We start from the raw sequence: 23,324 nt of genomic DNA, 5'->3' as shown, positions 1-23,324 counted from the left end.
TAAACAGCCGCAGCCGGCGCTAAAAAACGGTGCTTAAGGTTGTGTAAAAAGGTGTGCGTGTGTGTGTGTGTGGGGGGGGGGGGGGGGTGGAGTGTAAATTTGCTACTCCAGAGTCCAGACTAGCCGAGTATCTGGAAGCCTTGACATCTCTATGGTTACCAGCAACCGCTTGGTGATTACTTCCGGGGCACGCGATTCTTTCCTCGGCTCTTCAGCAGCAGCCTTTCGACGTAGTGCGACGTTCTGAGTCAACAGTGGGGGTTGCTCTGGATGGTCCCGGAAGTAATCTCTGGGAAAAAGGTCAAGGGGCGGTTGCTGGGGGGTGCGCTTCGTCTTGGCAGTGCTGGTGCAGGGTTGCAGGGATGGAGGTAACCCGGAGCAGTAAGTGAAGTTGTGGAGCATTTTTATTTTTTGTATGTTTGATCGAAGTCGCAGTTTGATGTTGTAGTTTTTAAATGTTTTCCTTTCGGTTGACTGTTGCTTTTTTTCGAGGGTCATATTTTGTTTCCTACCTTCCCTTGTCAAGTTTTTTTTTTTTTTGTGAGGATATGGTTGTGCAGTGTGATGTAATAGTGAGACTTGGAGCTGACAGTGACAACCATCGTTGCAGCCTGAGCTCTGTACACAAATAACTTCGAAGCTATATTCTTTAAGTGCAAAAGAAGCCAGGAGCTCTGCTGGCTGGATAGAAAGACTTGGTTTAAAAAATAATAGTGGGTAGATAATATTTCTGTTATTTTCTAGAATTTGAGAAGGTGCGATTACTTAAAATTTTCATACCTCTTTTATTAATTCTCTTTGCAGTAAAGAATCAAATCAAAGCTAATTAGCACCCCAATTTTTTGAGGCTATTTTTAACCCCTCTTATCTGTTGTATTCACTGTGGGGTCCATTACTAAGGCACGCTAGCCGTTTTAGCGCACACTAAATGCTAACGCATCCATTATAGTGTATGGATGCATTAGCGTTTAACGTGCACTAAAATGGCTAGTGCACCTTAGTAAAAGGACCCCTCTGTGAGAATTTCCTAACCCCTATTTGTCCCATTTGGTTTTATTAGATTGTAAACTCTATGGAGCAGGGACTGTCTCTTGTTTAACATACAGGGCTGAGTACACCTGGCAGCAATATAGAAATTATAACTAGTAATAGTATGGTGTGTTTCATTAAAGGGCAAGCTACACCTACTTCCCAGCGGCCCTATGTAATAACAGTAGATAGTAAAGAGGTATAGCTGCTTCTGGGCAGGCATGTAACAGTGGAATCGTCTCTTCTGGTTTTAACCAAGCTTCTGCCAAATCTTAAATAGCCATGCTTGAGTTAATAATCTGAGGTAGAAGAGATTTAGATCAAATGTAGTGGTGTTGAGCAGTCCCACTGACAGCTGATCTGAAGGAGTAGATGAAGACCCCATATTATTGTTGGCTAGAATTGGTGTGGAGCATTGAGGCAGGTGTGCTAGCCTACCATGAGGAAGAGTCTATGGCCCAAGAATTATCTGGAGGCATTACAAAGCCTAACACTAGTATTTTAGAATGCAGTTGAAGGGATTTGCAAAATAGCCAGAAAAGCTGGGATGCTACAGCAAGTAATAGACATGAAAGCATGGTGTAAGACAAATATGAGTCACTTCAAGAACAGAATTTGCTCCTTTGTTACACCTGCAGTGCATGTCTTTTGTGGGAGTTGCATGTAAGATGGTTAATAGTGGTGATGCCACTTAAGATAAGAGAAGCAACTGGACAACAGTGGGACTGGATACAGTAAGGATGGGGAAATCCTGGAAAAATAGCAACAAAGTAAAATACTAGTGTGTACTAGTATGTTAATTAGGTTTTCTATTTTGCCATTACCTATTCAGTTCAAGATTACATTACAAGAGGTTGGGTCAGTTACCCAGGAAGTTACAATGAACAATTTGACATGGACATTCAGTGTTGCTAGTACAGGTAGATCAGTACAGTTATTAATACAGTTAGGTCATAGTTACAAATACATACAGTGGAACACCGATTATCTGAACTCCAATTATCCAGATTGCTTCAGGGAGTCTCAGTTTATATTTGGGTTCCACCCCCCCCCCCCCGAAGTACTATTCCTATCTCTCCCTCCCGCTAGTGCTTCTTCTCTGCTTCTGCCACCATTTCCATCAGTCCAGCCCAACCCAGCATCCCTCTCCCCTGGAGAATATCCCCCACCTTCAGCACAACCCCCGCAATGATTGGACGTTAATTTTGTTTTTAATAAAAAAAATACCTTCAGTACACCCCCCTCCCCCTGACAAGAAAAGGCAGCATTCCCCCTCCCTCCCTGAACAGGCACCCCCCCCCCCCCTTCCTGGACCCACAGGAGAGACCCCAGGCCTACTTTTTTTCCCTAGTGGTCTAGTGGAAGCGCTGGATGATCCTACTCACTCCTGCCCATGCTTTGTCAGCAACGAAAATAGTTACCAAATGCCCCAGCGCTGCCACTAGACAACCAGAGAAACAAGGTAGGCCTGGGGTCTTTCCTGTGTGTCTGGGAGGGAATTGGTGGTGCCTGTTCAGGAAAGGAAGGGAATGCTGCCTTTTCTTGTCGGGGAGGGGGGGAGGCTGAATGTATTTTTTTAAATTAAAAACAAAAGAAAAACATCCAATTATCTGGATATTTGATTATCTGGACTACCCTCTTCTGAGGTTAGTCCAGATAATCTGCGTTCCTCTGTAGTTACAAGTTAAAGTAGATCATTGTTGACTCATCATTATATCCCAGGAGTTGCATTAGACAGTTTAGAAATAGGCTTTTACAATTACTTCATGGTTGGCTCCCTGTCTTGGAATAGAAATGCTTTTAAAAAGTTTTCTGAACCTGAGATAGTGGTCACAAGATAGTAGTGTAAGTGATAGTTGGTTCCAGCATTTTGCTAATTGATATTGGATGGACAAGGTAATTTGCCTGGTAGACTTTGTTGTTGCATGCTGGGAATTTTAAGTGGAAAAGATTTCTGCAGGAATATCTGTTGGAGGCAACCTGTCTAAATTCTATTCTGCAAATATCCACTTACTTAGCTAAGTTTCAGGTCCTTTTACTACTTATTATGTGGAATCGTCTATATATACACACAAGCAAACGATGCTTGCTGAGGCTGATCTCTAAATATTGTCAAATTAAGCTGAAATTTGATTCATGGAATAAGACATGCCAAGTGGGAGTGAAGAGTGATAAATGGCACGTGTTCTGTATCTCAAAACCTAGAGCTGATAGGAGAACCTGGTACTATTTTTGAAATCAGCAAGACAAATATACCCAGAAACAGGTCAAATATTTGAGGCATCAAAATGAGCATTGGCCAGTGTTATCTTGATTGTAACCTTCATTTCCAAATCCAATAAGAATTGGATTTTTGACTTGTATTTTCACTTTAAGCATAATAATTTTTATGGTTTTAATGCAGGGATGGGCAATCTGTGACCCATAGGACAAATGCAACCCATGAGACTATAGGAAGTATATACAGAAATGCCATTAACTAAGTTTTATTTTTTTGCTTCTAATATATCTAAAAAAAAGTTTTCACTAAGTGTTTTTGCCTCCAACGCAAACTTTTATTCAAGGTTTCTTTTTGCCATCTGTATCAGTGTCTTGCATTTGACTTGCCATTCCTTATGCTGCTTTTTATTTCAGTCTGATCCTTCTTGCACTTTCTGAAGGATTTTCTTTTAATTCTTATAGCTTTCTTCATCTCACTTGTTAACTATACCCACTGCTGTTTGGTCTTCTTTCAATACATGGGATATATCTGGTCTGGGCTTCCAGAATGTCATTTTTGAATAACATCCATGTCTGATGTAAATTTTTGATGTTTGCAACTGCTTTCTTACCTTTTTTTTAACCATTCTTCTCATGCTATCATCGTCTCCTCTTTTAAAATTAAACACTATTGTATTAGATTTCCTGTGTGTACTTATGTCAGAGATTATATATCTGTAAAGGAGGTAGGAGACAGGAGAGGACAGAGGAGAAAAGCAGGAGAGAAAGGAAGCAGGAGCAGAAGGCAGGAAAAAGCAAGGGCAGCAGCGAGAGTTAGCTCCGCCCACCCCCGACATCATCTACCGGAGCTCCCCCTTAAAAGGGGAGGGGCCAATGATGCTGAGCTAGAGGCTCTGCAAAGGAGCTAGGAGACAGGCGAGGAGGAATAGAGGAGAAAAGCAGGAGAGAAGGGAAGCAGGAGCAGAAGGCAGGAGAGAGCAAGGGCAGCGGTGAGAGTTAGCTCCGTCCACCCCCGACATCATCTGCTTGAGCTCCCCCTTAAAAGCAGAGGGGCCAACGGCACTCAGCCGTTTGGTGCGCGTCGAAAGCAAGCGTTAAAGGTGCTCACCTTAGAGAGAGCGCCTTTAACTGGTTTGCAAATAGGAAACAGAGAGTGGGGGGTAAATGGACAATACTCGGACTGGAAAAGCGTCACGAGTGGACTGCTGCAGGGTTCGGTGTTTAGACCTGTGCTCTTTAACATATTTATAAACGACCTGGAAATTGGTATGATGAGCGAGGTGATTTAATTTGCAGACGATACGAAGCTATTCAGAGTAGTGAAGACGCAGAAGGATTGTGAAGACCTGCAACAGGACATAAACACGCTTGAGAAATGGGCCGCGACAAGTAAAATGAGGTTTAACGTGGATAAGTGTAAGGTGATGCATGTTGGTAACAAAAATCTTATACATGAATACAGGATGTCTGGGGTGGTATTTGGAGAGACCCCCTAGGAAAGAGACTTGGGAGTACTGGTTGACAAGTCGATGAAGCCGTCCGCGCACTGTGTGGCGGCGGCGGCAAAGAGGGTGAACAGAATACTAGAAATGATTAAGAAGGGGATCACAAACAGATCGGAGTAGGTTATCATGCTTCTGTACTGGGCCATGATACACCCTTACCTAGAATACTGCATTCAGCACTGGTCGCTGTACTACTCGAAAGGGTCCAGAGAAGAGCAACTAAAATGGTTAAGGGGCTGGAGGAGTTGCTGTACAGCATGAGATTAGAGAAACTGGGCCTCTTCTCCCTCGAAAACAGGAGACTGAGAGGGGACATGATAGAAACATTTAGGATACTGAAGGGAATAGACTTAGTAGCTAAAGACAGTTTGATCACCCTCTCCAAGGTAGGAAGAACGAAAGGGCACTCTCTAAAGTTAAAAGGGGTTAGATTCCATACAAACGTAAGGAAGTTCTTCTTCACCCAGAGAGTGGTGGAAAACTGAATTGCTCTTCCAGAGGTTGTTATAGGAGAAAACACCCTCCAGGGATTCAAGAGAAGGTTGGACAAGTTCATGCTGAACCGGAACGTACGCAGGTAAGGTTGATCTCAGTTAGGGCTCTGGCAGGAGCGGACTGCTGGGCACGATGGACCACTGGTCTGACTCAGCAGCGGCAATTTTTATGTTCTTAAATCTGTTATCAAGTGGCCCCAGCATCATTACCTCCTTCACCAAATCATACACTCCACTGAGGACTAGGTCTAAAATTGTTTTATCCCAGGACAAGCAGGCATGATATTCTCACATGTGGGTGACGTCATCTACGGAGCCCCAGAGCGGACAGCTTTTCAAGCAAACTTGATTGAAGTTTCAAGTTTGCTACACTGCACCACGCATGTGCATGCCTTCTTGCCCACTAGAGGGCGCATCCCCACCTCGTGGTCCTCAGTTCAGTTTTTTCCGCGGAGCCAGAAGCCCTGTGGAAATTGAGCTCCTGTTTTTCTGCCTTCTGACACCGCGTCTGGGTTATTTAGCTCGGTCGCTGTGCTTTATTTGTTGTTTTTTCTTCCTAGTCACGTCGTTTATCGTCAAAAAAAAAAAAAAAAGTTTTATTTCTTCCGTTCGGCTCCGGGGGCTCCCGGGAACCGCGGCCGCGGAACGTCATTCGTTCCCGGCCCCTTTTCTTTTTCATGTCCCGTCCCTTGACGGGCTTTAAGAAATGCACCCGGTGTGATCGGTTGCTGTCAATTACCGATCCGCACCGGTGGTGCTTGATTTGCTTGGGTCCGGAGCACCCTACTGACTCCTGTGAGAGGTGCTCCACTTTTCAATCCAGAGCGCTCCGCCGACGCCGTGCCCGGATGGCGGAGCTCTTCTCTGCAGACCCCGCGGCGGGGAAGGCCTCGACATCGGCCTCGGCCTCGGCCTCGGGATCCTCACCCCAGCCGCGTCCCTCGACTTCATCGAAGCCTGCTGCTCCGACAAAGCCTACCTCGGGTAAGTCCCCGCTTCCCTCCTCAGCTCCAGGTTCGGCGAAGAAGCCATCCTCGGGCTCCTTGTCAGCGGGTGGGTCGGCCTCGGCCCAGCCCAGGGTTGGTAAATCTAGTGCCCCGAGGGAATACTCGAGACCGAGGTCGCCCTCCAGGGAGCACCCCCCGACCTCGGACCTGCCGGCCATGATGGTGATCCCGGCCTTCCAGGACTTACTCCGAGCGTTGATTACCTCGGAGCTGTCAGGAGCCATCGAGCAGCTGCAGCAGGCTTTGGCCTCGACTGCGCCGGTCTCGACGGCCCAGGCCTCGGCGGCCTCGGTCTCGGTGCCCTCGACTTCGGGTGCCGGTCCCGCCCCGACCTCGACCCCGACCTTGCCCTCGACTTCGACCTCGGAGGCCCAGCCTGAGAGGACCGTTAGGCCTAAGGACAAGGTGCATCGGGTCAGGAGGATATCCTCGTCCTCTTCCTCGAGATCTTCCCGGGGCTCCTCGCCCTCGGGCGAGCCGTCATCCGAGGAAACCCAAACGTTCTCGGGGTTCGCCTCGGAGACGTGGTCGCTCTTCGCCGCTCGAGGGCGAGACCTTGCGTGTCTCGGAGCTCCGCCTCGACAACCCAAGCCTGTTTCGTTCCCCCGCGAGAGGGGGTTCGAGAGACTGTTCCCCGAGACGGAGGGGGCGTGCCTCGGTGTCTCAGACCCCCGGTGTCTCTCCCAAGGGCTCTTCGGGCGCAGGCGTTCCCCGACCCCTTCGAGGTCGCTTGATGTGGCCTCCTGGGGATCGGAGTCTGGCAGGGAACCGCGGTATTCCCGCGAGGCTTCCCCCTTCTGTTCGGAGGGGAGATCTCGAACCCCCTCACCGCCTGCCAGAACATCCTCCTTCTCCAGGTTCGTGCAGGATATGGCAAAAGCCTTGGGGCTCGACTTAATGGCGGGTTCTCAATATACTAAAGAGTTCCTTGAGGAGCAGGACCTTCCTACTCCACCGAGGGAAACTCCTCGCCTTCCCCTGAATAAGGTTCTACATCAAACCTTCCTTAAGAACTTGGACTCCCCTCTTACAATCACTGCGGTGCCGTCGAAGATGGAGTCCAAATACCGAACCATTCCATCTAAGGGGTTCGATAAGCCTCAACTCTCACACCAGTCGTTGATTGTGGAGTCGGCGCTTAAAAAGACTCAACCCTCTAGAGTCTCGGCGGCGGTCCCGCCCGGTAGGGAAGGGAGGACCCTGGACAAGTTTGGTTGTCGCCTCTATTCTAATTCCCTCATGGCCATCAGGGTCCTCAACTACGCATTTACGTTTTCTTCCTATTTGCGTAGCATGGTGAAGGACCTACCTCAGTATCGGGAGGTCATGCCGGCTTCCCATCGAGAGGGGTTTGCCACATTCATGTCCAACTTGTCTCAATTGCGGCTGTACCTGTTCCATGCTGTGTACGACGCTTTTGAGCTTGCTTCAAGGGTCTCGGCCTTTGCGGTGGCTATGCGCCGGCTGGCCTGGCTCCGTACTCTCGATATGGATCCTAACCTACAAGAACGCCTGGCCAATTTACCATGCGTGGGTTCAGAATTGTTTGATGAATCCTTGGAGGCGGCGACCAAACGTTTGTCGGAACAGGAGCGCTCCTTAGCCTCCTTGGTCCGTGCTAAACCTCGTGCCCCGCCGCAAAAATCTTTCTGGCCGCCCCCGAGGAGATACCCGCAGAAGTCTACTCCTGCATTTTCTAGGCCTCCGGCCTGGCGCCCTCCCCAACAGGGTAGAGGGGGACAGCCGAAACCTCCGGCGCAGGGAGCATCCAAGCCGGCCCCGTCCTTTTGACGGGCTGTGCGGATGGGGGCGGGCCCCCTCCGCAATATCATGGGACCCCCTCCCAATCGGAGGTCGTCTCAGGTCCTTTTCGGTGGCTTGGGCAGAGATAACATCCGACGCATGGGTGCTCCGAATCATCTCCGAGGGCTACTCGCTGAATTTCTCAGCCACGCCGCCGGACCATCGCCCCGGATTGTGTCCGGGCAACCGCAGCCAACTTCCCCTTCTCCTTCTGGAGGCCAGGGCCTTGTTGAGCTTACGGGCGGTGGAACCAGTACCCCCAGAACAACGGGGAACGGGGTTTTACTCCCGTTACTTTTTGGTCCCAAAGAAGATGGGGGACTTACGCCCCATTTTGGACCTCCGGAAGCTCAACAAGTTCCTGGTCCAGGAGAAGTTCCGGATGTTGTCACTTCCGGTTTTGTATCCCTTGTTGGAGGAGGGGGATTGGATGTGCTCCCTAGACTTGAAGGAAGCCTACACTCATGTCCCGGTGCATCCCGCTTTCCGCAGGTATTTACGGTTCCAAGTGGGAGATTGGCACCTTCAATATTGGGTCCTCCCATTTGGTCTGGCTTCGTCCCCTCGAGTCTTCACGAAGTGTATGGTGGTGGTTGCGGCAGCCCTGAGATCGCAGGGGCTGCAGGTCTTTCCCTACCTGGACGATTGGCTCATCAAGGCCTCCACCAGGGAGGGGGTTATCTCAGCGACCCGACAGACTATCATCTTCTTTCAAAGTCTGGGGTTCGAGGTGAACTTCCCCAAGTCTCAGTTGAGCCCGACTCAATCCATTCAGTTCATCGGAGCCGTGCTGGACACGGTTCGCCTCCGTTCCTTCCTTCCTCCTCCTCGGTTGCAGGCACTGCTTCGATTGAGTCGCCAGGTTTCGCTGATGCCCGCAGTTTCGGCTCATCGCATGTTGGTGCTCCTGGGCCACATGGCGTCGACGGTCCATGTCACTCCGTTCGCCCGATTACACATGAGGCTCCCTCAGTGGACCTTGGCCTCCCAATGGCGTCAGGAGTGCGATCCACTCTCTTGCCCGATAAGAATGACTCCCTCTTTGAGACGCTCACTCCGTTGGTGGACGAACTCTTCCAATCTTTCAGGGGGTTTGCTCTTTCTCGTTCCGCCGCATCGCAAGGTCCTGACCACGGATTCCTCGGAGTACGCGTGGGGGGCTCATCTCGACGGTCTGCGGACCCAGGGTCTATGGTCGGCGGAGGACCGTCTGTGTCACATCAATGTGTTGGAGCTTCGTGCCATTTTTCTGGCAGCTCGAGCGTTCGCCCACCTGCTCCACGACCAGGTAGTCCTCGTACGCACGGACAACCAGGTGGCGATGTATTATGTAAACAAACAAGGGGGAACGGGTTCTTGGGCCCTGTGCCAGGAAGCCCTCCGCCTTTGGGAATGGGCGGTCTCCCAGAACATCTTCCTACGTGCGGTTTACATCCAAGGAGAAAAGAATTGTCTTGCAGACAAACTCAGTCGTCTTCTCCAGCCGCACGAGTGGTCGCTAAACTCCCGAGTCCTACGCGAGGTCTTCGACCGCTGGGGGACCCCTCAGGTGGATCTCTTTGCTTCTCCGGAGACTCGCAAACTGCCCCTCTATTGTTCCCGGATGTACGCCCAGGACCGTCTCGAGGCAGATGCCTTCCTTCTCGACTGGGGAGGGAGATTCCTTTATGCGTTTCCTCCTTTCCCTCTGATCATGAGGACGTTGGTTCATCTCAAGTCATCCAGAGCCACTATGATTCTCATAGCGCCGCGTTGGCCTCGTCAGCACTGGTTTTCCCTGCTCTTTCAACTCAGTGCCAGGGAGCCTCTTCTTCTGCCAGTTTTTCCCTCTCTGCTGTCTCAGAGTCGGGGTTCGCTGTTGCATCCCAATCTTCAGTCTTTACATCTGACGGCTTGGTTCCTTTCCCCCTGACTTCGGCGGTCAGGGAGGTATTGGAAGCCTCGCGCAAGGCCTCGACTCGACTTTGTTATTCCCAGAAGTGGACCAGATTTTCATCCTGGTGTGCCTCGCACCATCTGGACCCGAGTTTGGTTCCGGTGTCCTCGGTTCTGGAATATTTGCTGCCTTTGTCCAAGTCTGGGCTGAAGACAACTTCCATCCGGGTGCATCTCAGTGCTATCGCTGCTTTCCATCGGCATCTAGAGGGACGTTCTCTCTCTCTGCATCCTCTGGTGGTTCGTTTCATGAGGGGTTTAGTTAATGTTAATCCTCCTCTGAAACCTCCTCCTGTAGTTTGGGATCTGAATGTGGTCTTGGCTCAGCTGATGAAACCTCCCTTTGAGCCAATTGACAAGTCTCTTCCTAAGTTTCTCACTTGGAAGGTGGTCTTTTTACTTGCGCTCACGTCTGCTCGTCGAATTAGTGAGCTTCAGGCTTTGGTTGCGGACCCGCCCTTTACTGTGTTCCATCATGACAAGGTGGTTCTTCGCACCCATCCTAAATTTTTGCCTAAGGTTGTGTCTGATTTTCACCTCAATCAGTCTATTGTCCTTCCGGTGTTCTTCCCGAAGCCCCACTCGCATCCTGGTGAGGCGGCGCTTCACACGCTTGACTGTAAGAGGGCGTTGGCCTTTTATCTCCAACGTACCAAGTCTCATCGGAAGGTTCATCAATTGTTTTTGTCCTTTGATCCTAATCGATTGGGGCATCCTGTTTCCAAGCGCACCTTGTCCAACTGGTTGGCTGCTTGTATTTCTTTTTGCTACGCTCAGGCTGGTCTCACGCTCCATGGTCGAGTCACGGGGCATAAGGTCAGGGCTATGGCAGCTTCTGTTGCTTTCCTCCGGTCTACTCCTGTGGAGGACATATGTAAAGCTGCCACTTGGTCTTCGGTTCATACGTTCACCTCCCACTACTGTCTGGATACTTTGTCCAGAAGCGACAGCTGGTTTGGCCAGTCGGTGTTACGTAACCTGTTTTCCTAAATTGCCATCCTCCCTCCTGCCCTTTTTTGGTTGGCTTGGAGGTCACCCACATGTGAGAATATCATGCCTGCTTGTCCTGGGATAAAGCACAGTTACTTACCGTAACAGGTGTTATCCAGGGACAGCAGGCATATATTCTCACAACCCGCCCTCCTCCCCGGGGATGGCTTCTTTGCTAGTTATGGAACTGAGGACCACGAGGTGGGGATGCGCCCTCTAGTGGGCAAGAAGGCATGCACATGCGTGATGCAGTGTAGCAAACTTGAAACTTCAATCAAGTTTGCTTGAAAAGCTGTCCGCGCTGGGGCTCCGTAGATGACGTCACCCACATGTGAGAATATATGCCTGCTGTCCCTGGATAACACCTGTTACGGTAAGTAACTGTGCTTTACCTCTTATCTGTTCCTGAACCAGCTGCTCCATAAAGCAGTCCTTGATTTCATCTAGGAATTTTACCTCCCTAGCATGTCCTGATGCTAACATTTACCCAGTCAATATTGGAGTAATTGAAATCACCAAATAACAAAACTCATACTCTTCCCTATTAATTTGGTAATTGAAATCGCCCATTATTATTGTATTATCCAGTTTGTTAGCCTCTCTAATTTCTGATAACATTTCAGCATCTGTCTGTTCATCCTAACAAGGTGGATGGTAGTACACTTCTATTGCTATCCTTTTCCTTTTTCTATATGAAATTTCTACCTATAGGGATTCCAAGATATGTTTTTGGTTCTTGTAGAATTTCTAGTTTATTTGAGTCAATGCCCTTCTTAATGTATAATGCTATATTTCCAGAAATTCAATCCACCCTATCACTGTAATATAATTGGTTCTCTGGTATCAGTGTCCCATTGGTTATTGTCCTTCCACCAGGTCTCATAAATTTCTATTTGTTGTTCCTATTTACAACTTGCTCAGTAGTTAACATGTACAATCTTTAAAATCTGTCTGCAGCTTTCCAGTAGTGAATTCTTGATGCTATATAAGCTGTCCAATAGTGAATTGCACATTTTCTGTGTGCATCATTGTACACTTGCCTACATTCTAAGTTAGCTGCCTGATTCCTAGTTCTATTGGGTTCTATTGCTTAATAGTTAAGACTGCTGTGTTTACAATGTATGTTCTTATTTTTTGTCATTTTGCAGACTTTAAGCATAATTTACCAAAAGTATGTGAAGCAATTAAGGAAGCAGACTTCTTGGCTATTGATGGAGAATTTTCAGGTATTTTGACAACAAAGCTTTTATAAATATTCAAGTTAGGTAAACCATCAATCTGATTATTTGCATTGATCTCATCATGAGAAAGTCTTATTATAGGAAAAATAATGGATATGCGAAAATGGGAGTCAGGAGTACAGGGGCTCATTGTTTGCAATTGCAAAGTAGTAGGAAATGGTCCCCTTCTTCTCTTAACATCCTTATTGATGCAGATACCTTGTTGTCTTCTGCCCCTTTGTTGCTGCCATACTTTTCCACAGTTTATGGTTGCCATGTTTTTCTTTCCCCACCCCCACAGTCACTGACCATAGGTGTATTTTGCTTATTTATGGATGGGTGGGAGGTTAGAATTGAGGCCCAGGAACATTTTTAGGGGGGGGGGTTTCCCTCATAGAGCCCCTACTAAACGATGCCTTTACAACTGTACCTTGTCCATTTAATTTGTCAAATCTGTCATGATAAACTAAAAATTGATATTGTGTATCACACTAACAACTTGTATAAATGCGCTGTCACACAAATATATATCCTTTCATAGGTATTCTAGAGAAAAACAGGGGTCTCAAGTGCTCCCGGCCAGAGGCTTGAGATATACTTCAAAGCCACTGACTGATGTTATGAGCTATCATCGGTCCCGTTTATATTCTCTATACCAATGACTAGTAGTTTTTTCTTACGTTTTTACATTCTTTTTTTATTTATTTATTATTTTTTTTTTATAAAAAGTATTTTACTAAATCAGTTCTTTTGCTAGTCTATGCACTTCAAAATTACTTAGCTTTTTTTCTTTTGACTCTTTATTCTCTCTCTCATTAACTCTCTACGGAAGATCTCCGTTTCGCACCCGTACATTAACAAGGGGCTTCTTCAGGAAAGCGCCAAGGGTCACTGCCCTTCTGGAGTATAAGGCTCTGGTGCACTTCAGTTTCCAGGCAGAGAAGGTCTGGTTCCCTGCTCTCTCCCTGCTGGGTTTCTCCTGTATGGCTCCCAGCAGGGAGAGAGCAGGGAACCAGACCTTCTCTGCCTGGAAACTGAAGTGCACCAGAGCCTTATACTCCAGAAGGGCAGTGACCCTTGGCGCTTTCCTGAAGAAGCCCCTTGTTAATGTACGGGTGCGAAACGGAGATCTTCCGTAGAGAGTTAATGAGAGAGAGAATAAAGAGTCAAAAGAAAAAAAGCTAAGTAATTTTGAAGTGCATAGACTAGCAAAAGAACTGATTTAGTAAAATACTTTTTATAAAAAAAAAATAATAAATAAATAAAAAAAGAATGTAAAAACGTAAGAAAAAACTACTAGTCATTGGTATAGAGAATATAAACGGGACCGATGATAGCTCATAACATCAGTCAGTGGCTTTGAAGTATATCTCAAGCCTCTGGTTGGGAGCACTTGAGACCCCTGTTTTTCTCTAGAATACCTATGAAAGGATATATATTTGTGTGACAGCGCATTTATACAAGTTGTTAGTGTGATGATAAACTAAAATACAATATTTTTTTCAATGTAGACTTCTCCTTGCCATAGAAGGGCAAAAGCTGAATACATCCCTTTTAAAAAATATTTTGTTTAAACTTAGTATGCAAAACAACCCTTAGCTTTTGACCATTATAGAAGAGCAGAACATCTACCAGTTACTACACAAGCAGCAAACAGCCATGTCCCACTGCCTTGCGCTGTATAACTGCTTCCATTGTTCAATATATCTCTGCATAACTGTTGGGGTTAATGAACATAAAAGTAAAGGCTATATTGAACAACCCTTTTCTTTATCTTCATTAACCCTTGCAGCTATGAGGATGATCTCAAAATTTGGTAAAGATATGGAAGGGGAATATGGGTGCAAAATTATTTGATATTGTAAGAATGGAAGAGAGAACTTGAAGTTGCAGGGGAGGTGGAAGCATTAATCGATTTTGGGCACACTTGAGACATGAATTGCATGCATTGGCAAAGGAAGGGTGAAGAGATATAGAGGCATAGGGTGTTGATGGGTTGCATGTGGATTATATGAACATCTAATTGTGGGCGCAGTAAGGATAGGAAGACTAGGCAGCATCAAATGAAGTGTAGGGGAGTGAAAGGTGAGTGGAGGAGACCTGATGAGAAGAAACACAAGAGATGAAGATCCAGATGGTTAGGGTAGGGCGAGGAGGTATGTAAGAAGTGAAGGAGTGAAGAACAGGAAAATTTGTAAATGTGTGAAAAGCACTTCAGCTGGAGAAAAGCTCTTATCTAAAGGAGATATGTAGAAAAAAAGTGACACGAAAAGTAGAACTAGAGGTCATGAATTTAGGAAGTACTTATTCACAGACAGAATGGATTTTATTGGATTTATTATCCATGATATGCTGCTAAGATAAATATATTAAGCTATATATAACAAGTTACAATAACTACTAAATAAAATTACATAATATAATAATGAAATGAATTTCAAATCGCATGTAAAATATAAATATTTCATCATTCTTGACCAAATCCCAAATCCACTGGAGTGCCTTCCCACAGAAGGTGGTGGAGATGAAAACAGTAATGGAATTCTAAAAGGCATGGCAAAAATACAAAGGAATCCTGTGTGGAAAAAATGAAACCAAACATGTTTAGATGGCGCTTAGATGGCAACTCCAGTAACTGGAAAGCAAAGGCAGTGCTGGGCAGATTTCTAAAGATGCCTTGATCATAGCTGGACAAATTTGTATGAGCTGGAGTGGGGCTTTGTTGGCAGCTTCAATGACAGCTTCAATAGTTTGAACAAGGCCAGTGCTGGGCAGACTTCTATGGTCTGTCTTGAAAATGGCAAGGACAAATCAAGATCAAGTATGAATATGTAGTATTGCATAATACATTATGCTATAAGTTTATCTTATCTATCCAGTCCGCCCAGCCTTACAGGTCTTTTATCTGTCATCATCTACATGTTACTATGTTGGGAGGAGAGAGGTACCTTGCAGCACCCCTTCTCTTTCTCAAAGCCAGCCACCCAGCTGCCCTGGATCCAGCTAAAATGCAGTCCTTCCCCCTGACTACCACACTTTTTCTCCCAATATTTAAAAAGAAAAGCAGCCCTCATGGTCCAATGGGCCTCTTCCTCCCCCCCCCCCAACTAGATACCTTAAAAGAGGCCTGAGTAATGCCCAGTTGCTTCTTCCTCTTGGCACCAACATATTAAAAATGACAATGCCTAGCCCTGTACAGTGCATCCTACCATTTTGAAGATGATGAGTAGGGCCTTTCTACCATTATCAGCAAAACATGATTAATAAAGTAAGATGTAAAAGATGACATTAATCAATAGAAGTTGGCTTTACTAATTTGTTAATATCCACAGTAATCACAATCCTGCCTAATTACAGAGTAACTCAGGGCTATCAGGAGCTTAAAAAAGAAGTTTGCCATTTTGCTGTCCTGGGACACTGACAGAGACAGAGGCACACTAAGACCGAAGTCTGGTTAAGCAGCAGGAGAATTCTTGCTGGTAAAACAAGTCCTGTTGGCTCTCTCTGCATTTGCTTCTTCTTCTTGGTGTAATGTAAGCATTGTTGAGAATCTTATCTATGCTGCATCAAGCCCATGTACTGGCCTTGTTCTTAATTATCCCTTTGTACTCCTTAATACAGTTGTTTTTTTTACTGTGCTAGTAAACAAGAGTTTTAACAATGCTTGCCCAACAAGATTGTTTGCTCAGGTTACAAGACTTGATTTTCAAGTTTTATTTTCCTTATAGAACAGTAAGAAAAGTGGACTAGGAAGATATTAATATTGATTTTATATAATAGCAGACAGCACTGAAAACTCTGCTTCTATTGCAAAGATATAGGAATTTGTACTCTAGGTTTTATCCCCTGGTCACAAATTGCTTGCAGAACGATGCCAATTGCATCTTTCAGCTCCTCCTCCTTCACTAGTGGAGTATAGTGCCCTCTTCAGTTTTTCCTTCTGAAAGCGAGTTGAGAAGGTGTGTTGTGATCTGCTCTTTTTATTTTTATTATTTTCGGGTATTTTTTCATCCAATTCATGAAGCTTTGGTGCCAAGAGTGTTCCATATTTGGAGCACCTGTAACTGGGAGAGGGCACAGACCCTGCAAGGGTTGTCTGCAATAGAGAATGACACTGGGACAAATTTTTCCCCTTCCTTGCGGGTACTCATTTTCCCATCCTGTTCCCCGAGTTCTTTTACTGTCCCTGCCCCATTCCTGTAAGCTCTATCCTCATCTGCACAAGCCTCACACTTTAAAATCATAAATGTTTGAAGCTTGTGCAGTTAAGGCAGAGCTTACAGGAATGGGACAGGGACAGCGACAGAACTCATGAGGTGGAATGAGGAAATTGAGTTCCTGCGGGGACGGGGACAAATTTGTCTCCGTGTCATTCTCTAGTCTGCAGCTCACAAAGCAACCCCCAGATATACCTGCTGAGCCAGCCTGCTTTGTGCATTTTTGAAGCTCCATTTTTTTGGGAGCTAGCTCAATTTCTGACTTATTAGAGGCTTGAAAGCAGGATGTGGGGCCTCTGTGTTAATCCCATAGGGTTTCAGGGAGCTGACTGCATTTTTTAATCTCCCCCCGATGCGTCACAAAGATTCATGGGGTTTAGTTCACAGTCTGTGTCGGGCTAACTGGCAGCCTGAAGATCTCCAGTTTTGGATCACTTCTGAAAGGATTTGAGGCAGAAAATCTTCTCCATTAAGTCAGGCTGCAGAAAAGCTGATGCAGGCAACCACACAGCACAGTGAGCAGAGCCCATTGTTCCCTAAAGGGGGAAAATTGGCAGAGGGGTCTGAGTATTTTGTTTTTCAGGGTTTCTGAGGCCAGAAATAGTGTCCCCCCCTCCTCCAAAACTACTTTCCCTGAATTTTCTGATCTTCAGGGGTGCCCCACAGGCTGTTTTTATCATGAAATCACTGGTGGCAGCCATCGTGGATTTTAATCAATCTTTTTTTTCCAAAAGCCTCCATTTGCCTCAAAACCCCTTGATTTGGATCAAAATTGATTGGGATGAATTCCTCAGGCTGTTCTACCTTATACCATGCCAGTTTTGTGCTGGATGGTTGGCAAGGAGTGTCTATGTACTGCGTGCTATGGGGCACGCGAGGGAGGGACAGGGGCCTCGGACTTGGCCTCCTCTGAGTCCTCTAGGGTTGTGGCATCGCAGAGGTCCCAGGTGGCAGGGAAGAAATCCCTCCTGGAATCCATTAACAGTGAAGGCATGAAACGCAGGTGCGTGGATGCTGCAGAGCCCAAGAAGCCAGGCTGAGGTCTTGCAGGGGTCTATGGGGCCACCTGTTCATGGGTTTACCCCAGATTTTGTTAATCTCCTGTGGAAAGCTTATTTGATGGGTCCGGCATGCCCTGCTCTGCCTCGGTGTGCTGGCATTGGACTAGGGAGAGATCCCTCTCCAGGAGACCTCTCTGCTGCTGAGGAATCCAGCTCCCGGCCTGTGTGACCAGGTGGAACAGGACTGGGAGGATTGGAGGGCGGACTCCATGCTTTGATTCTCAGTGCGTAGCTTCTTCCCTGGGGGATTCTGGTTCCTTTCAGGGGCTGGGAGATAAGAGGCAATAGTTGCACTTGACCAGGAAGAAGACCCATTTGTGCAGTGACTTTTCAAGTCTGCTTCTGTATTGCACATTATTACGGATATGCTCAGGGAGTTGAAGCTGGAACCTCTACAGTCATTGACCTCAACAGTGCACGGTTATGAGCAGTACAAATGCTCTGACTGCCTTTTTTCCTACTCACCTGGACATCAACTTGCTAGTCACTGAGCAATAGGAGACTCCGGAAGACTCCCTAAGGGTAGCTAAAACTATGTCCAAACCTTAACCTACAGCTCCGGAATTTCAGCAGCTGTTCAGTCGGCCAAAAGTGGATTCCATGGTGGTTCAGGTAACTAAACATATCTCCCTCCGTAGTGAGGGTGGTGTAATGTTAAAGATGCATAGGATTGCAAGGTGGACATGATTCTTGGGAGGCAATTCAGAATGATAGCTTTGGGGATTAAAGTTGCAGCAGCAGCCTTGTTTGTGGTATGTGCCTGCCACACAAGGTTGTGGCAAAGTCCTGCTGCAGAGAAGGACCCTAGCTGATGCTAGAGGGGATTCATTATGTGGCTATATATGACATCTTTAGAGTCATGAGCAAGGTGTCAGTGTATGCCATTTCCGCTCACAGGATGCTCTGGAACAGACAATGGGCAGGTGATTCAGCATCCAAGACCACTTTAAGCAGACTGCCCTTTAAAGGGCAGATGCTATTTGGTAAAAGCTTCATGGCCAGACAGCAGACCTCGCCGACCCACTGGGAAAGGCAAAGGCAATTTTTGTTCCTCACAATGTTCTCCCCACCCTCCACCCAAGAAGGCACAATGATGCCAGGGCAGCAGCCTCACTCCTGCACATTGGCGAGAGTTTGTTGGTGTTCTGGAGGTCATGGAACCAAATTTCCTCGGACCGCTGGGTTCTATATCTTATTTGAGAAGGTAACAAAATCGAGTTCTATCGTCCTTCCTCAGATCTGTTTGTGGATTCTCCTGCTGGAAAAGGAGGCCAGGGTCTAAACGACAGAACAGAGGCTATTGGACATTCAAGCCATAGAACCAGTCCTAGATGATGAATCGGGCTCTGGCAGATACTCCATATACTTCATAGTGTCCAAGAAAGGCACCTAAAACTGGAGACCGATTCTAGACCTAAAGTCTGCAAATGAGGCGCTGAGAGTACTGTGCTTCCACATGGAAATGGTCCAGTTAGTCATTGCAGCTGTGGCACTGGGGAAATTCTAGCCTTAGTGAACACTAGAAGGATGCAGAAGATGAAAGAGTGAGGCAAACTGGAAACAACCATAGCAACCGCACACCTCACTTATTCGAGTTCAATTACAGGATGGCAAGAGGGCCTTCAAAGCCATTAACATCTATATAAAAAATGTTTGAATGTCCAGCTTTGGCTCATCTAATTGCCTCCTTTTTAAATGTAGCTTATTTGTTTATTGCTGTGTTTCTTTCTGTTACTTTTTAAAAATAAAAACTAAACAGCATTTCTTTTTTACTTATCCTTTTAATGCAGTGTCTCTAGCATGCCCTGTCGGGACCCATTTCGCCCAAAAGAGCTTTTTCAAGGGTTCATAAAGGAGCTCTGCATAATACAAAAACATTATTTTCAAAACCAATTATAGCATACAATATTGACACCCTTTGATTGTGTTAAACTTCTATAAATTCAATACATTATTTATAATCAATTGTTAATTCATTTCACATATAACTTTACAAAATATTCGAATACTGTACAAAATAATCTAAAAACTCATTTAGTATTCATGATTATCTAATTTATCATTCCATACTATGATAACATACTATTAAAAATACCTAACAATTCATAGTTATAAATGCAGTTTCCTCTCAAATATATTATCACTACATAAATAACTCACTATCAATTAATTAAATAACCTTAAATAAAATTCATAAACCCATGCTCTCGATCAGGCTATAAATTACTTAATTCATCAAACAACTTTAAAATAACTAAATCAGTGACTATAAAGGTCCAATAAAAAGATGATAGCCAACACAGATGAACAATCTCATAATACTGGGGCCTCTTTAAACATTACAACACCCTCGGGCTGCTCAAGTTTGTTATCTTCAGGTAGTTATTCTTCAACTAAGAAAAATTTTTTAATGCCAAAACAGGGGAAGGAACAGAGGAAGAGGTCAAAACAAAACAAGACCGATGACCAGGTCACTGACAAAACAGACGGAATGGTAGTCTGTTTTGACATAATGAAGGACTGTGTCTTTCTTCCCGAGCCACACGGAAACACAGGCAGCAGGTGTTGGACTTGTTGACGGTTACCCTGGAAGTAGTTCCCTGGGCAAGAATGCATATGCTTCCCCTCCAGGATGCCCTCTCCCGGTGGTCTCCGCAGTGACATTCCCTCCAGCTGTAGTTTCCCTGATGGGGGAAGTGAGCAGTTTGCGCTAGTGGCTCTGAGAAGACTCTTTATCGAAGGGCATGCCTCTCAGAATCTACTTTTGGGTGATCTAACGACCAATGCCAGCCTGTTCAGTTGGGTAACCCACTGCAGTGATCATCCGTTTCAGGGCCGATGGACTGTCCATCAGAGAAAATGGTCCATAAATCATCTTGAGCTATGAGCCATTTGACTAGTATTAAGGATGTTAGAGAGAGAGCTGGAAGACGAGTAACTCAAGAGTGTTCATGGACAATGTCACTGCAGTAGCTTATGTGAACAGACAAGGAAGCACCAGAAATGGCGGAAGCTCACCTCCAGGCGCTCTCCGCAGCCCATGTAGTGGGAGTGGAAAACATGCAGGCTGACATTCTATGCCAACAGACTCTAGACCCTAGAGAGTGGTCACTGTCTCAAAGGGCATTTGACCTCATTGTGCAACGCTGGGGAAGAATGACAATGGATTTGATGGGCCTCAGCCATAAAAACAAAGGCAAATTTCTTTTACAGCCAAAGAGATGAACCGGAAGAGGAGAGGAGGGACAAGGGAGATATGATATAGACATTTAAATACTTGAAAAGTATTAATGTAGAACCAAATCTTTTCCAGAGAAGAGGAAATGGTAAAACTAGAGGGCATAATCTGAGGTTGCAGGGAGGAAAATTCAGGAGCAATGTTAAGAAATTCTTTTTCACGGAGAGGGTGGTAAATGCCTGGAATGCCCTCTCGAGGGAAGTGGTGGAGAAGAAAACGGTGATGGAATTCAAAAAAGTGTGGGATAAACATAGAGGATCTCTAATTAGAAAATGAAGGATGTAAATAAATAAAAACTAAGGCTGGTACTGGACAGACTTGCACGGTCTATGTCCCATATATAATGATTCGATGTAGGATGGGCTGGGGTAGGCATCAATTGGAATTCCACTAACTTGGAACATGAGGATGTTACTGGCCAGACTTTACGGTAAATATCCTGCAAACAAAGGGTGGTTGGATAGGCTGGAGTGAGCTTGGACAGCAACTTCAGCATTTGGAACCTAGGACAATACCAGGTGTACTTTACGGTCTATGGCCAAGAAATATCAAAGAAGAGACGTTAATTTAATTCTGTATTTTTTAATGGGTATAACTAATGGATAGACTGGATGGACCATTCAGGTCTTTATCTGCCATCATTTACTATGTTACTGGGAAGTGCATGGTTGGGTGCATTGTTTCAGCCCTGGACTGAAAAGAAGCTGCTTTGTGTTCCCACTGTGGCCCATGGTGGGCCAGATCATCTGCAGAATCATGACTCGCCTGTGTCTGGTGATCCTAGTAGCTCCAGGTTGGCCTCACCATCCTTGGTATATGGATCTAGTATATCTTCAATGGAACAGAAGCATCAAGCTACCGGTTTATTCAGGGCTTCTCAGCCAGGGACCGGTTCCCATGGAGAACCTAGATCATTTTGGTCTTGTGGCATGGCTCCTGAGCACACAGCCTTGCACACAAAGGCTGCTGGAGGTAGTACAGTGGACCTGGGCTTACATGCACCCTCTGCAGTCAGCACTTCTCGACCATTGGTCTCCACATTCCCACTCTCCAGATCCCGTCTTCCTCTTCAGGGGCTTATTCATCGCAATTTGAGGTGGTGGCTTTAGTCGAGCAATTTGAACAAGGGAGCGAGTCTCGAGTTGCCTCAGTGGACAGTCTTAATGATGGATGCCAGCTTAGTCGACTGTGGAGTCCACTGCTTGTATTGGTCAGTTCAAGGGCTGTGTGGTCTCCGGTGGAAGCTCATTGGTCCATCAGTCAGTTGGAGGGCTATTCTTCTGGTATTGCAGGCTTTCCACGACCTGCAGGACAAGGTGGTTTGGGTATTGTTAGACAACCAACAGCAGTAGTGTATGTGAAATGTCATTGAGGAACCAAGAGTTGGCTGGTGGCTCAGGCAGAGGTTCATCTTCAGGACCTCTCGGTGTCGCATATTGCCTGGGTTGACGATGTGCAAGCCAATTTTTCTCAGTTGGCTTGTCTTAGACCCAGGCAAATGGTATGACCCAATTGTTTAGACATGGGGACTTCTGATCATGGATTTGAAGGCTACTTTTCGCAACCTCTCTGTGGTTTTTCAGTCAGTGTAAGGATTGTTATGCTGATGCATTGGTTCAGCCATGGCCAGCAGAAGGGCTCCAGTATATTTTTCCACCATGGCCTGTTATTGGCAGGTTTCTTCTGTGCATTGCTCATTATTCTGGGCAGGTGATCCTAGTGGCTCCAGATTGGCCTCTGCATTTGTGGTACAGGGATTTCATTTGGCTCCACATAGCAAGGCCATTCTGCCTTCCTCCTTGGCCCTCTCTTCTGATGCAGGGGCCCGTTCAGATGTTCGACCCGGCTCCCTTTTGTCTTATGGCCTGGCTCTTTGAGTACAAAAGGTTACTTCTTCAGTGCGATTTTCACCCTTTTGGGAGCTAGGTGATTGTCCACTTCTTGGGCTTATGTCTAGATTTGGTGTATGTTCGAGAATTGGTGTAGTGGACGTTTGGTGGTTTCTGACTTTGCTGTATATTTTGGATTTTCTTCAGTATAGCCTGGAAAAGGAGCTAGCTTGTTTGTCAGTGTGGGTTCAGATGGCGGCCTTGTCAGTGTTCAGAGGGGTTGTTCAAGGTAAGCGTTTGGCTGTTCATCTGAATGTAGTCCATTTTTTGCAGGCTGTTCAGTTTCTTTGTCCCCCGGTATGCCCTCTAGTTCCTGCTTGGGATCTCAGTCTGGTTTTGTCAATGTCATTTGAGCCTTTAGTGTCCTGCACAATCGAAGATCTCACTTTGAAGACGGTGTTCTTAGTAGCCATTACTTCCGTGCAGCTCATGTTGTTGTTGCAGACCCCTTTTCTTGACTTCTCGTGGGAATGGGTGGTCCTTCGTCTGATCTCCTCTCGTCCAAAGATTGTGTTGCCTTTTCATGTCAACTAGGCAGTGTCTCTTTTGGTCTTGGGGAATCAAAAGCTCTGCTGAGTAGCAGCAGTTGCACAAGTTGGATGTCTATAGAGTGTTGCGTATGTATGTCAAAGGAACTGAACAATTTAGACGTTAAGATCGCCTTTTTGTCCTGATGGGTGGTCAGCAGAAAGGTGAAGGAGGCTATTTCATCTGAG

The 23,324-nt window shown here is 46.2% G+C and overlaps 1 protein-coding gene across 2 annotated transcripts in view; it reads left to right on the top strand.

The window, feature by feature from the left end:
• Positions 1–227: 227 nt before the first annotated feature.
• PARN (poly(A)-specific ribonuclease) overlaps positions 228–23,324 on the top strand; it is a 220,466-nt gene continuing 197,369 nt past the window's right edge. Inside the window, exons 1-2 of one of the 2 annotated variants that reach the window (XM_033963574.1) lie at positions 228–381; positions 12,132–12,209. In XM_033963574.1, coding sequence (XP_033819465.1) covers positions 363–381; positions 12,132–12,209 — 97 coding nt within the window. In that variant the 5' untranslated portion in view covers positions 228–362. The remainder of the gene's footprint in view (positions 382–12,131; positions 12,210–23,324) is intronic. The other variant, XM_033963575.1, reaches the window with a different exon arrangement.

This window comes from Geotrypetes seraphini, chromosome 11 (genome assembly GCF_902459505.1).
Source record: "Geotrypetes seraphini chromosome 11, aGeoSer1.1, whole genome shotgun sequence".
NCBI classification, from domain to species: domain Eukaryota; kingdom Metazoa; phylum Chordata; class Amphibia; order Gymnophiona; family Dermophiidae; genus Geotrypetes; species Geotrypetes seraphini.
Note: the sequence above shows the minus strand (reverse complement) of the source record. Positions and strands in the feature narration are given on the sequence as shown.